General features: G+C 50.5%; 5 protein-coding genes across 7 annotated transcripts in view; 2 read left to right on the plus strand and 3 right to left on the minus strand.

Annotated features, from left to right (window-relative positions):
- Positions 1-413: 413 nt before the first annotated feature.
- Positions 414-1,803, plus strand: LOC1280998 (fumarylacetoacetate hydrolase domain-containing protein 2). The gene is made up of 4 exons (XM_552635.4): positions 414-549; positions 617-1,016; positions 1,083-1,414; positions 1,491-1,803. Exons 1-4 carry the CDS (start codon positions 434-436, stop codon positions 1,648-1,650), a joined length of 1,008 nt encoding a protein of 335 aa, XP_552635.3. The 5' UTR covers positions 414-433; the 3' UTR covers positions 1,651-1,803.
- A 53-nt stretch (positions 1,804-1,856) lies between these two features.
- Positions 1,857-2,678, minus strand: LOC1280997 (large ribosomal subunit protein bL35m). Its single transcript, XM_320871.4, has 2 exons — positions 2,539-2,678; positions 1,857-2,468 (listed from the first exon to the last, which is right to left on the minus strand). Exons 1-2 carry the CDS (start codon positions 2,561-2,563, stop codon positions 1,915-1,917), a joined length of 579 nt encoding a protein of 192 aa, XP_320871.4. The 5' UTR covers positions 2,564-2,678; the 3' UTR covers positions 1,857-1,914.
- On the plus strand, positions 2,645-3,286 carry LOC1280996 (uncharacterized). Its single transcript, XM_320870.5, has 2 exons — positions 2,645-2,879; positions 2,956-3,286. The coding sequence occupies exons 1-2, from the start codon at positions 2,645-2,647 to the stop codon at positions 3,168-3,170; spliced, it is 450 nt and encodes a 149-aa protein (XP_320870.4). The 3' UTR covers positions 3,171-3,286.
- A 241-nt stretch (positions 3,287-3,527) lies between these two features.
- Positions 3,528-4,549, minus strand: LOC1280995 (U1 small nuclear ribonucleoprotein A). The gene has a single exon (XM_320869.3). The coding sequence runs from the start codon at positions 4,403-4,405 to the stop codon at positions 3,755-3,757; it is 651 nt and encodes a 216-aa protein (XP_320869.2). The 5' UTR covers positions 4,406-4,549; the 3' UTR covers positions 3,528-3,754.
- Positions 4,550-4,683: 134 nt separating this feature from the next.
- LOC3291388 (titin homolog) overlaps positions 4,684-13,644 on the minus strand; it is a 54,187-nt gene continuing 45,226 nt past the window's right edge. Inside the window, exons 3-7 of one of the 3 annotated variants that reach the window (XM_061653813.1) lie at positions 9,448-11,728; positions 9,000-9,359; positions 6,838-7,413; positions 6,546-6,758; positions 4,684-6,466 (exon numbers count right to left, since the gene is read on the minus strand). In XM_061653813.1, the coding sequence (XP_061509797.1) occupies positions 6,425-6,466; positions 6,546-6,758; positions 6,838-7,413; positions 9,000-9,359; positions 9,448-11,728 (3,472 nt within the window). In that variant the 3' untranslated portion in view covers positions 4,684-6,424. Of the gene's footprint in view, positions 6,467-6,545; positions 6,759-6,837; positions 7,648-8,999; positions 9,360-9,447; positions 11,729-13,644 lie in introns of all 3 variants that reach the window. The other 2 variants (XM_061653812.1, XM_061653811.1) reach the window with 2 other exon arrangements.

Consider the following 13,644-nt stretch of genomic DNA (forward strand, 5'->3'; position numbering starts at 1 on the left):
AGCAGCCCCCATCAGCATGTGTGTATGTGTGAAATTAGCATAACTTCCCCTCACTGAAAGCATACGCTGCATATGTGTGTGTGGGTGTTTCTGGTTTGTTTTGATGCGGTAATCACCCTCCACCAGATCAACTCAGACGAAAAAGCGTACGATAAACGTTCTGTAAGAATTGCCTCTTAAAACTGTTTACCTATTCGAGCTAAAAATTTGCACCACTACCACAACCATCACCACCACCACCACATGACCTATAATTTGAATGTGAAAATGACCCCACATACCAGCCACCCCATACAACCCGCCGTACAGATAAGGGTGTAGCAGATTTGGGCTAAAATTATCAATCTCTCTTCCATTCGATTGCTTCGCTTCACTGTGCGTGTGTGCAGTCCGCTCGGTCGACCGCTTTGGAAAAAGTCACCCCAGTGACACGATGACGACGATCGCCAGCATTGCCGTACGCAGTTCACGGCTGTCAAGTGCCATCGTCGGTGCGTTTGGAGGCAAGTCTACCAGCTGGATACATCCACAGGCTGTTTCTTCTAGAAGGTAATATGGTTTTTTGTAATGTAAAAAAAGGAAAATAATTTGAGTTATTTTTTTTACCTCCATAAAGATTCATTTCCAACTCCACCGTCAAAGCGATGCGTTTCGTTCAGTTCCGTACGGCTGCCACCGGTGAGAAGCAGCGGCTCGGTGTCTTATCGGAGGATGGCACCCAGGTGTCCGACATCTCCGACCGATATGAAGGTGACCTGATAACGCTCATCCGCTCGGGCGCTTCGCTTGACGAGGTGAAAGCGTCGGCCGCGAAAGCTGCCCCGCTCAAGGTGGATAGCGTCGAGCTGCTCGCACCGGTTACCAATCCGCAGAAGATTCTGTGCGTCGGGCTGAACTACAGCGGGCACTGCGAGGAGCAGAACAAACCGATCCCGAAGGAGCCGATGTTTTTCAGCAAGTATGCGACAACAATCGTCGGACCGCATGATGACGTGATCGCGCACAAGATATCCGATGTAGGTGGTGATACGCAGCAGGGAAGGATCTTAAATGATCTTAATTAAATGCATTTAAATTTGTAGCAAATCGATTGGGAAGTGGAGCTGGCGGTCATCATCGGCAAGAAGGCGAAAAGTGTGGCCAAAGCGAACGCAATGGACTACGTGTTCGGGTACACCGTGGCGCAGGACATTTCCGCACGCGATTGGCAGAAGCAGCGCAACGGTGGCCAGTTTCTGATCGGCAAATCGATGGATACGTTCTGTCCGCTGGGTCCGGCTGCCGTGCACAAGTCGCTGGTGAAGGATCCACACCAGCTGGCGATCAAGTGCAGCGTGAACGGGGTCGAGAAGCAGAACGGTAGCACGAGTGAGCTGATCTTCCGCATTGACGACATCATTGCACGGGTTACTGAGTGAGTAGGGAGGGTTGTTTGAGCGAGTTTGGAAGGTGATTTTCACATTGAATTTTCGATTTTTCCTTTTCCCCAGATCCATTACACTGCTGCCTGGGGATGTCATTCTGACGGGAACGCCGGCCGGTGTCGGTATGCATCGCAAGCCGGCCGAGTTTTTGAAGCCAGGTGACGTTATCGACAGTGAGATTGAGGGTCTCGGCAAAATCAAGAACAAGGTCGTTGCCGATTCCTAAAACGAGAGGGAGAAAGGAATAGGAAGAACAATTGACCACCCCAGGAAAGGAGCGACAGTTTGCCATTTTACGGGTTCGTTTGGCCGTTGGGACAAGGAAGAGCAATACAAATATTTACAATTTATACTTCATTTCAAATGGAGCAAACCTAAATCGCGTGTGTTCGGATTTAAATGCACTCCCAGCACTTCTGCGCTCTTCAGTCGTTGAGTTTTAACACGTTCATTTTAATGTTCCAACTACAAATGCACCTTCCCCGTAGCTTCACTTCAGCGGCTTCCTTCGGGTGTACACAAACTCCTCCCGCGTGTGGTACGGTGTGTACGGATCGTCGATGTAGTACCGGGGGCGCTTCCAGTACTTGGTCACCATCTTGTCCAGCAGCGTCGATTGTGTCGCATTCACCAGCACGTGCTGCCGCAGCCGTCGCTTGCGGTTCGCTTTCTTGCGCCACATTTTCTTATGCCGGCCGGAAAGCGTTCGTATCCATCCGCCCCAATCCAGCCGCTTGAAGCGCTTGATGACCGCCTTTACCGTCTTCCTTTTGCCTTTGCGCAGGGAAAACTTGATCACGGTACGGCTGGGTTGCGTTTGCAGCAGTGGCGCGGATGCTACGGCATCGAGCAGCCGGACGGCGGCGACGGGTTTGATGAGTCCGGCCGAGCTGGAAGGAGTGCCGGTGATCGTGCCACGAAGGGATGAAGCTTGGGTGGATCGTAAAAAGGTGGAAAACGTGCGGCTTGTGTTTAGTGCAAGCGATGAACCCACCGGCTGCATCCGACTAGCGAGGGTTCTGGTTTGCACCATTTGGCGTACAGCTAAAAGAAACATAGAAAATATTGTCAACACAACACACTAAAGAAAAGGGACGCAAAAGGGCTCACTCACCCAGTAAAGCAATATTCCTAATCATTTTGCTAGTGGAATTTTCTGTGTTTTTCCGGCAGAAAATTCCCCACCAAAGTTCTTCAAAACATTACGAGCTCCTCACGTAATGACGGCGGATTGGCGTATTTCACCTCCTGCACGCGCACTGACAGCTGTCAACGCGGCACGAGCGCCGCCACCGCATGCTTTGTGTTTGTTTACGTTTGCTCAAGCGCTGTGTACCAAAAAGGGGAACGGAACAAAAATGGCTCAGGGAAAATTGAAGGTAAAATCGAAACAACCGCCAAATGCGAAGAAAGCCGCCAACAAGAAAAAAGGAACGGCATTCAATAAGCGAAAGAGTAAGTGTTATGAATGCAGGAGTTTTTATCATCTCCGAGCGTTTTGATTACAATTGCCCCTTCTTCGTTTGCGCAGATGCACCGATCCAGTCGAAGAAGCACAAGTTTGAGGAGGCGCACAAGCTGAAGCAGGTCATTACGAAGACGGTTAACAAGAAGAACGAGGACGACATACGGAAGGTGGCGTACGAGGGGCAAACCAAGCTCAGCCAGGCACAGCTCGCGGTCCAGGAGCATCATCGGAAGCAGGCGGAGAATGATGCAAGCGAGGCGGGCTCTTCGAAGGGATAGTTTTTAACCCAGTGCAACGATTTGTGGTTCGGATTGTTCTTGGGCGAGCTGTACTATATGTTTAAAGGCAAAACGGAGTTCGTTTTGACAATAAAGTGTGTTTATTGAAATTAAAAGTATGTTTCAAATTTTTGTTAGCGAATACTTACTAGAACAGATTCCATGGCTCAAAGATGTACATGGATACTCAAACCAGTATCACCCGTCACGACACGTGCTTTGAGGTCAACTGTTTGAAGCGCGGTAACAGCTCCACAGCCGATACCTCTGATACCTATAGGAAGATAAAATGTAAAACCCAACATTCCCCTTCTCCCCAGAGTTACCTAAATGATCAATAAAACACCATCGAAAGCATTGTTGTTTTAAATACTAAGCAATCACCTAACCGACAATACCATGATAGCGGAAGTGCAATGCTTAATGCATGGTTTATTGGTTTCAGTTCAATTGAGTTCAAAATTATCGTACAGCTTCAAAATTTACCTGTGGCTGCCTCGACAACCGAATGACCCCACTCGATCTCCGTCCAGTGTAAAAGCGGCAGCATATCCTTGGGTAACGACGGATGCCATCGCCTCCCTTTACTTCTTCGCAAACGAAATCTTCATCGCGTGCGTCGGCGTAATCTTGAACCCTTGCAGCGCTTCCCGGGCCGCCCCGCTCTGCAGTTCCGTCGCAAACTCCACGAACGCAATGTCGTGCCGGTTCGGCACCAGCCGCACCTCCTTGAAGCCCGGGAACTGGTTGAACAACATCGACAGCATCATCTCGTTCGTTTCCTCCGGCAGGTTGGTCAGGAAGAGGATCTGGTTGGGCGGCTGCTCGGCCGTCGCCGAATTGTTTGTCGCACCCACCTCGCCCGCATTCTTCAGCTTCTTCGCCTTCTTATCCTCCGTCTGGATGGGTTTCGGTTGCTTGACGCGCTTCGGCCGCTCCTGGAACGTGCCCTTCAGCTTCGCTATCATGTCGCTGTCGGTTTTGGAGTATTTGATGCGCATCGGCTTGTCGTAGAAGGGGAACCCTTGCATCGTGCGCATCGCATTGGTGGCGCTCGAGATCTCCTTGAAGATGATAAACGCTTGGCCCCGCATTTTGAGCGTCTTGTACGCGACAATGTCGAGTATCTGGCCGAACTGGGAGAAGATGGCGTAGAGTGACTTTTTCAACTCCACCTTGTTGATCTTCTCGTTCAGGTTGTTGATGTAGATGGTGTGATTCGGTCGGATGTCCATTTTCGCTGCTCGCACACTACACTAGTTTTGCACTAAAATACAGTAGCTTTTCTGTAAATTATGTTCAATTTTACGGCAATGTGTGAAAAATTTCCCTCCGCCAGAAAGGACGCTAAACAATGTTCATGCCCTGAGCGAGCTGTCATAAGTGACGTTTATTGGGCCGAGCGCCGGTCGCGTGTTTATAGCGCGCGGTTGAGTGCTTACGACTTTCGAACCGACAGCGCACAGACACTCTCTTGTCGGTTTTCATTGAAAAAGTAAAACATAAACCATGGTTTGATTCTATTTTAATGTAGTTTGTGTAGTGCTTTATTTGGCTTTCTCGTTTCCATTTTAGTTTGCCACCGATAGACGATTTTAAACCGTCCTGATTTTTACTTTCTTTTTACATGCTACAGACAGACACACAGATCCACAGCATACAAAATCCATGCTGCCGTGACACGCGTTTCCTTTTTATCATCTCCAATCATTACTATACCAATATACTGAAATAGCGTGTACATCGCAGCCTAATATTATCTTGATAAAGGGTTCACACACACACACACACACACGCACACAAGCATGCTTCTTCCGCAGGGGAAAGAACATACAGTTGCTACCGGTAGTAATCGTTGGCCAATAGTTTTGTTGCTTAAATGTCTCAAATAAATTAGCAGCATTTCTTGTAGATGAAGATACCCTCCTCTTGCAAGAGGTTGCATCTTTCTTAGTATAGAGCTGAACCGCTACGACAAGTCCTAAATGCTAAACCGTCCTCGAAGCGAATCTTCCACCTGTCAGCTAACTTTTTTTTCATCAATTTCAATTAATAAAGAATCTAATCACTTATATAAAATATGTTCCATAAATGGTTCGGAAACGTAGGTAAAATTCATGCAATCAATTATAATAACCACAAGTCGTACTGCTGAAGCGTCGCAAACCATAAAAGTAAAACAATCAGCTGGCAATTGTCTATAGTGATTAGGGGGTAGGCGGGGAGGGTTTGCGGTAGTAAAATGCTCGTTCTTGCACGTTTGAAAATATCACAAACATAATAAATGAACAATCCTCCTCTTTCCCACTTGGTAGCGTAAACGAGTGCAATGATAGTTTTTCCTTTACCGGGAAGGGTTCCCGCACGGCACGGGTTAGTAGGTTGAAAGATGTATCAGAACATTCTATGTACAGACAGAGGTGCCAAGAAGCCGTTGCTGTGTACCGCGTGCTGGACAGACACATAGAACATACAGGGTTTCCCACGATTTATTGGCCAGTTCCCATGATTTTTTGGTGCGTTCCCACGATTTTTTGATCGTATCCCTTAGATTTTTGGTTCGTTCCCATAATTTATTGGTTTTTTCCGATTAGATATCAAAACAATTGGACCAAAAAATTCTAAGAAACGGCCAAAAAATCGTGGGAACACACCAAAAAATCATGGGAACTCACCAAAAATTGATGGGATCCAACCAATAAATCGTGGGTAACCCTGTAAGAGGTGGGGGGGGGGGGGAAGGATATTTGTCTGTTGTGTGTCGTATAGTAATGAATATCAGAACTGCTTATTATATGTTGTGTTTTTTCTTCTTTAAATACATGCACGCGCACTACTAACACTACTACACTCTAAAGTGTCCAATATCATTCCTGCTGCCCTCCTTGCTGTACGCAATTACAGTCGCGTAATCCTAGCGCCTATTTTACGCCCCCACATAATGCGCATGCGGTAGTTAATTTATGATATACTTCTTCGTCTACCCACCGTGCGACCATCGTGCGTAAACCAAAATGTAAAAGTAACTCTTGTATAGCCTTGTGCCAATTACACCGTACTATCGATTAATTACACTCATCTAAATAAAATGTGGGGAACTGGTTGCGTGTCATTTAAGTTGAACATCAACTCGCGCGCTTTCTACCTTTTTTGTTAAAATTCTAATAAGAAAAATAGTTGAACGTGGCTGCTTCCCGTGGCTGCGCGCTACTCACACGGAGGGTGGTGCACTGTATGCATTGCGCCAAACGAACTTAACCACTGCAAACTTCCGAATGGTCATCCCATGCGTTAACCTGAAATGAGGGGAAAAAGGAAACAATTCAAATCGTTAACATGATGGTTCGTTTAAAAGAAAAAAAAATGCACAATTACCTGACACGCCCGGCTACAGTACCACTGATTGCCACAGCCCGCACACACGAACTTAGCTTCCTGCTTCTTGCAACCCTGACACTGTGGCACTTCGTTCTCGTTGATCTCGGCACCGCGGCGCTTGCCACCGTGCAGGGCATTCGAGTCCCGCTGGCCCATATCGTCCCCTTCGTCGATTACCAACCGGTCGGCACTGTCATCTGCTTCATCGTCCTGCAATAACAACATGAAAAAAAGCATTGTATTAGTATAACAAAGTCTTCCTCTAAAGGACGCTACACAAAGTACGCACTAAATTGTACAGCTGCTGTTCGCGAAGCCTCTGCTGCAGCTGCTGGTGTTGCTGCTGCTGTTGGGCAAGCAGCGTCTGCTGGAAGCTCGACCCGACGACGGGCGTGATTGAGATTTCGTTCGTGTTCTTCGACAGGTTCAGACCGCCGGCCAGATTGTTGGTCTGCAGGTTTGCCAGCGCACCGGACGTCACGGTCGACGAGGACGACTGCGCGTTCATGCGCTCCGGCACGGTAAGCAACCGGGCGAGCGTTGGCGAGAAGCTGTTAAAGTTACCGACGGCAGCGGCGGCGGCGGCTGCTGCTGCGGCCGCAGCCGTACCCGGGCGGGAGGCCGATTTGGTAAGGATGCCGTGCAGCAGCGAGTTGGTGCTGCTGTTGACGGCGCTTAAGTTTGCCCCGGTGAGCGAACCATTGCCATGGGATGTGTTCGCCCCGAGCAGGTCCGAGTGGGCGGTCGAGTTCATCACGGGATGAAGCGTCACCTCGGGCAGGGACCCCTTCGACAGCAGAGACGATTGTTGCTGGTGCAAACTACCGGGCTGGTGGTGCTGCTGCTGGTGCTGCTGCTGCGGGGACTGCTGCGGAGACGAGACGGTGGTGTTAGTGGCACTCGAGGTGGCATGACTGGTCAGTAGCTGCAGGTTCGACAGCAGATTCTGCTCGTTCTGGCTCATCTTGGCAAACTGGGCAAGCACATCCTTAAAGAACTGCTGGCTGCTGTTGGCCGCCCCGGTGGCGGACATCAGCGACGAGAGCAGCTGGTGGTTCGAGCTGCTCTGGCTCGAATCGTTGCTGGACGGACGGGACGTCTGCGAAACATAAGGGTGGCGATGGCGTGGTCAGAGAGAAGGGGCCAGAAATGTCGGCATGGATCGAGTTCAATATGGGGGAAGGAAATGACACAAAGATTGTGCTTTTAACATATGTGTGCAGTGCTGCAAAATGTCATGAGCATCACGAGATATTCACCAACGTAAACAATGAACATTTCCGTGGTAGTTTGATGCTCATTGCTGATACTCAATGAAAGTGCGTCATGACATGCCGAACGCACCATGCGAATTGAGTCCAATGCGATACTCTGACTGACAAGCTGTGCTTAATGCCGTTGCAAGCATAATCATGACATTTTCTGGCTGTCAACAGTGCCTGCCAAATGCCATTGTCAGTCACCAAACCCTCATGACTGGAACGAAGCTCAAATCAGCTCACGTACACAACTGCAATGATCAGAGATGAGACTCAAACAGTTGGTGGATCAATCACATGCTTGGTGGCATTTTTTGGCACCCAAGCCTTGATCACTCACTTGGTCATGACATTTTCTGTCAGTGATAATCACGAAATATACTACAAGCAACAAAATGAGCATGATATCTCGCTCTGTCAGTTTTGATGGTCTGTCGGGTCTAACAGAGCGAGAAACCATGCTCATTTTGTTTCTTGCAACCACTCGCACGCACCGCATATCTCCCGTAACTATCGTGATGATCACTGACTGAAAATGTCACCACCAAGTGGCTGACCAAGAGTTGGTCGCACACAATGTCATCAAGCATGTCGCAACAACTGTTTAAGTCTCACCTCTGATCATCACAGTAGAGCTCGTGACGCTGACATTATTTTGTTTCAGCCGAAATTTGTCATGACTATGTCAGTGACATTTCGTAGAACTGATCACAGTGAAAAAAAAATGTCATGACAAAGTGACTGACCAAACCGTTGGTTGTTAAAATGTCACGAAGCATATATTGGTCACACCAATCGTTTTGAGTATCACCACTGGTCATCACAATTGAGTACGTGACGTTGACATGGATTTTGTTTCAGTCAGATTTTTTATGACATTAAAGAGTGACATTTTGCAGCACTCCATATGTGCTTCTTCAAATTTCCTTTTTCCAAAGGATATTTGAACATTGGACGATTGATGAGAGTTGTCGTGCGATTAGGATTAGTTGATGTGCTTAACCATATATTATCCATACCAACAGTATTACAACGATGTGCTTGTAACATATACCACAGTTTGCCAAAGATGAGTCGGAATGTTGATTTTTGTTTTTAAAATAATTTGTTTCAAAACACCTGAACTACATGATATTACTCCCATATGAGCGATGAAACTAATTCTAACACACACGCACACAGCTATACATACCTCAGCGGCCGCTAGCAGCTCGGAAATGCGGTTCGCCACACTGTCCGTCGAGTTGGGGCGTGCATTGGCCGGCGATTTGGCACCCGACAGTGCGGTCAAGCTGATGGCACCGCCCTCCCCGAACGAACCGAGGCTATTGCCGGCGGACGTCCCATTGTTGCCGCTGCCACTACCGCCGCCCACGTTCTTCAACCGCCGTCCGCGGCGCGGCACATTCTCCGGATGCTTCTGCCGATAGTCCGCTATAATACTGCTCACATCCTTGCGCATACCCTGGCGGCCGATTTGCAGCTGCTGCTGCTGCTGGAGATGGTTGGCCGAGTTCGACCCACTGGGATTGTGATGGCCGTTCAGTAGTGCCTGCAATTACACCGACAACAAGATGATTAGTAGTGTTAATAACAAAGCGCTGCGCAAACTGCCATCGCACACACCATTGCACACTTACCGTCGCAGAGCCGCCACTGTTCGCACTGTTCGACGATCCGGTCAGTCCGGCCGAGATGGCCAGATTGTTCAGTATTTGCTGGTGGTTGCTGAGCACCGGTTTCGGCAGTATCTGGCGCTGGATCTGTACCGCGGCGGACTTTTCCTTCGCCACCTCGACCGGGTTCATGTTGGCGCGCGCGTTCAGTATCATGGTGGCCGTCTGGGGCAGCGGTACCATCGTGACCGCATTGTTGCTGCTGTTGAACTGCGACACGAAGCTGCTGGTGCTGTCCTTGCCGCTTGCCCGCTTGCTGCCGGTCTGCACGCTGCTGCTGCTGCTGCGTCGGTTCGAGATCAATGAGTTGCCAAAGTGGTGGTGACCGCTGCTGTTGCTTTTATCGGCACCGTTCGTGGTGCCGTTGTTGCCACCGCCGAAGCCGTAGTGCATCGAGTTGGCAACGGAGGCCGGGCGGATCTCCACCTCCGGCGGCGGTGTCGGCGGCCGTGGCCCCACAGACGAGGACCGTCCACCGCCGCCCGGCTGATGGTGGCTGCTCAAGTTCGACGAGTCCAGATGGCTGTACACCGACACCTCGCCCAGCCGCGTGTCCATGATGCCGATCACGTGCTTGCGGCGGTTTAGCCGAAGCAAAATTTCCTCCTTCACCTTCTTCAGGTGCAGCAGATTGTTCCACTTCATCTCGGTGTCGCGGATCATGTCGTTCAGCGTTTGGATTTCCTTCACCAACGCATCGGTGTGGCTCTGAATCTCATCCACCGAGGTGTTTGCCGTCGTTTCGATGTACTCGTTCACGACCCGCTCGTGCGTCTGATAGTTGGCATCCACCTCCAGCTTTAGCTTCTTGGCCGGTTCAAGCGGCTCTTCCGATTCGGCCGCACGATCGGCCGCCTCGCCCGGTCGCCGCTCCTCCTCGGGCTCTACGGAGCGTCTACGCTTTCGACTGCCCGATGGGTGGCCCACTTCCTGCTGCTGTTCGACTGCTTTGTTTCGGGGCGCATTAACCGGTTCCCCGGCACGGGCTGGCGGGGCGGCGGCAGAGGCTCGCTGTTTGGACAGATTTTGTGCCTCATCCGCTTCCTCTTCCTGCTCCTGTTTCACCTCCAGTACTGCTGCTTCTTTCCCTCTTTCCAGCCGTTTCTGCTGCGCCTTTTTCGGGTCCGTTACGGGCGTCGATGTGACAACGGTCTTATCGTGCATATCGACGGCGCTATCCTTTCCGGAGGCGCCCGTTTGCGATGTGGTGGTAGAAGCTCGCCGCTCATCGAGACGCACCTCCGGCTCGCTGCTGGCTGAGCCATCCGTCGTCGTCATCGTCGTGCGCTTTTCCTTCGCCGGCTCACCGGCCGCAGTTAAGTCCATGGCACTGTCGTTCTCATTCTTACCGCCCGCTTTCGGCCCACCGGTTTCACCCGCCGGCTCCTCATCAACGTCCATCTGGAATGTTAGATCATCGTTGAATTCCTTCTCGCGCTGCCGCTTCTCATCGCCCGCCTCACTGCCATTCTGCTCCATAATATCGTCGTCGAGGCCAGCCATCACATCGTCCGCGGTAGGTTCCGCTAGCTGGCCGCTTGGTCCCGTTGGCGCAGCACTGCCATCTTGCTTCTGCTCCGCGTTAGTGGCTTTGCTTTCCGATTCGCTCGCACCTTCCTTACCGCTCGCTGCCTCCTTCACAGCGCCATCACTAGTAGCTTCCGTCAGCTTGCTGCTCTTTTGCTCCACGGTTTCGGTGCTTGCGGAACTGTTTACCGTGGGCGTGATCGCGGTGGTGACCGGTTTCTTGGCCGTCGGCGCAGTGGACGACAGCACCGACACGGCATCGTCGCTCGAGTCGGCAATCTTTTCCGACACCTCGACCGCGGTCGCTGTTGGCATCTTCTTGCCGTCGTTGTCCGGGGTCGTGCTGGAGATGGTGCTGCTGGAGGACTTCTCTACCGCCGGTTCTGCTGCGTGGTTGCCAGTTTCTCGGTTGCCCTTTGCTTGTGCCTCGGCACCTTCTTTGTCACCGCCTGCGGTAGTAGCAGCAGCAGCAGCAGTAGTGGTAGTTTCAGTATCTTTGGTTTCGTTTTCGCGCTCGGTGGAGGTGATTGCAGCGGGGACTGCCTGCGCCGTGATTTCTGGTTGTGGCTTGTCAGCAACCTGCTGCTGCTCCTTTGGCGATGATGCGGTGTATGCCGCCGGCTTCAAGCTGGTCGTTAGGGTATGCACTTTCGAATCCGAAGACACCGCTACCGCATCGTCACTGTCTTCCATAACGTGCATACTTCGTTTGTTTAATCTGAAAATAAAGGGAAATTGACAAATATTTCGTTAATTTTGAAATTTTGAAGTTTAATTGTTTCTAAAAGATTTTTTTTTAATGTATTATTATGTAACATAAAAATAAAAACAACACCCAACACCTGCTGTTGCATCTCCAAGTGAATACAACACCATCCTTTACAGCACGTTGACCCTCTGCCTGACATTAATCAATTCCAGCACATCACTCACACACACACACAGCAACTGACAGAACGCCGCACATTGCGGAATTGCACAGCGCTCGTCTTTTCATCTCCCGCGAAGGCCCTTTCGATCAGTTTTCCCCCTCCCTTCCGTTCCTTTGCCATGGAAACCAATCGCGGCACCTTTACGCGGCGGTGCATCTTTTGATCTTCCCCGCGTCACCGTAATGTTTTAGTGATGTGATCTCCGGAGCATACCCAGGCACTCCGATCCGATTGTATGTCCAATTCCGACAGCGACTCCGGTCGACTCCAAAGACTCCAACTTTGGATGACTCCGACTCTGACTTCAGACGATTCCGACTTCGGATGATTCCGATTCCAACTCCAAATGTGGAAAACTCCGAATGACTCCGGATGGCTCCGTATAATTATTGGGGTCCGATTCCGACTCTGCCAAAATTCGAACCACTAGTCATGCCCGGAGTTGGAGTCGTCCGAAGTCGTCGGGAGACGTCCGGAGTCATCAGGAGTCGGAGTTGAAGTTGCCGAAGTCGTCGAAGTCGGAGTCGTCCGGAGTCATCCGGAGTCGTTTGGTGTCGTCCGAAATCGCCCGGAGTCGTTTAGGGTCAGAGTCGTCGGGAGTCGGCAGGAGTCGGCCTTCGAAATAAAGGAATCCAACCGAATGACTCCAATTCCCGACGTCTCCCGACGACTCCGACTCCCAACGTCTCCGGACGACTCTGACAATTCCCAACGACTCCGACGACTCCAAATGACTCCGAACGACTCCGACCGACTCTGGATAATGCTGGGCGGACCTACCTTCCAGAGTTGGTTTTAAAATTCGGAAACGAATCGGAGCCAACAACGGATTTTTGCAAAGCTTTACCCATCACTAGTAGCATTCCCGCATCGATGCACAAGTAAAGGAGCAACAGCTGCATCCTCCCTTCAAGGCTACACATCAACAACAACATCTGACATGGATTGGGTTTGATTAGCTTGGCTGGTCCGGTGGCTCAGTTGGCGGTATGCAAAAAAAGACCGCCGGCTCCGAACATAAAATTCCGCCTCAGCATCCAACAAGGACAATTTGATTAACATAAAAACGCACTCCTCGATCGCAGCCGTTCTAAGCCGCGAACTAACTGCGTACCTCGAATGTAGTACACATCACACAGCAGCCAATGAACGGTGCAACGGTGATGAAGCAAGCATAGCTTGTTGGGTGATTTGAATATTTGTGTGCAAAGAACGAAACCTGAAAGCTACTTCTGCTGCTGCTGCTGCCTACTAGAGCATCCGCGTGGGAAACTAGAAATCTCCAAGGTCTTAGGCTGCCCGGGAGAATGGTTTGAGAAGAGCGTACAAATCCACACTGCTTGTGCATCACACACCAGCATTGCAGAGAGGAAAGGTACCTTCACGCGATGATAGGTGGTGTGCTGACCTTCGGGTGCGCTTGCTGCTTGCTTGCACAACACACTACTATTCTTCATTGCGTTGAGCAGTACGTACTGCCAGGTTTTAAGAAACCTCCGAAAACTCTTACTACTGCTGCTGCTGCTACTGCCACCTCTTCCACGGTCAGATGTAATGCTCCGCACCGGGTGGATTGCACTGTGTGTTCTCGTATGTGTTCCGACGCTGACACACTTTCTGGAATGATCGTGGTGTTCTCGCAGTTCCACTTTACGACTTACACAGATACTACCCACTCCCCCCCCCCCCCCCCCCCCCCCGT

Source organism: Anopheles gambiae, chromosome 3, assembly GCF_943734735.2.
Source record: "Anopheles gambiae chromosome 3, idAnoGambNW_F1_1, whole genome shotgun sequence".
Taxonomy (NCBI): domain Eukaryota; kingdom Metazoa; phylum Arthropoda; class Insecta; order Diptera; family Culicidae; genus Anopheles; species Anopheles gambiae.

What these genes read in the sequence shown, in the direction of transcription:
- LOC1280996 (XM_320870.5), top strand. Translation starts at nt 2,645, where the DNA reads ATGACGGCGGATTGGCGTATTTCACCTCCTGCACGCGCACTGACAGCT. An exon ending in GGCATTCAATAAGCGAAAGA is followed by an intron (nt 2,880 to 2,955) that starts GTAAGTGTTATG and finishes TCGTTTGCGCAG; the next exon opens with ATGCACCGATCCAGTCGAAG.
- LOC1280997 (XM_320871.4), bottom strand. Translation starts at nt 2,563, where the DNA reads ATGATTAGGAATATTGCTTTACTGG. An exon ending in TAGGAATATTGCTTTACTGG is followed by an intron (nt 2,469 to 2,538) that starts GTGAGTGAGCCC and finishes TGTTTCTTTTAG; the next exon opens with CTGTACGCCAAATGGTGCAA.
- LOC1280998 (XM_552635.4), top strand. Translation starts at nt 434, where the DNA reads ATGACGACGATCGCCAGCATTGCCGTACGCAGTTCACGGCTGTCAAGT. An exon ending in TCGCGCACAAGATATCCGAT is followed by an intron (nt 1,017 to 1,082) that starts GTAGGTGGTGAT and finishes TTAAATTTGTAG; the next exon opens with CAAATCGATTGGGAAGTGGA. An exon ending in ATCATTGCACGGGTTACTGA is followed by an intron (nt 1,415 to 1,490) that starts GTGAGTAGGGAG and finishes CCTTTTCCCCAG; the next exon opens with ATCCATTACACTGCTGCCTG.
- LOC1280995 (XM_320869.3), bottom strand. Translation starts at nt 4,405, where the DNA reads ATGGACATCCGACCGAATCACACCATCTACATCAACAACCTGAACGAG.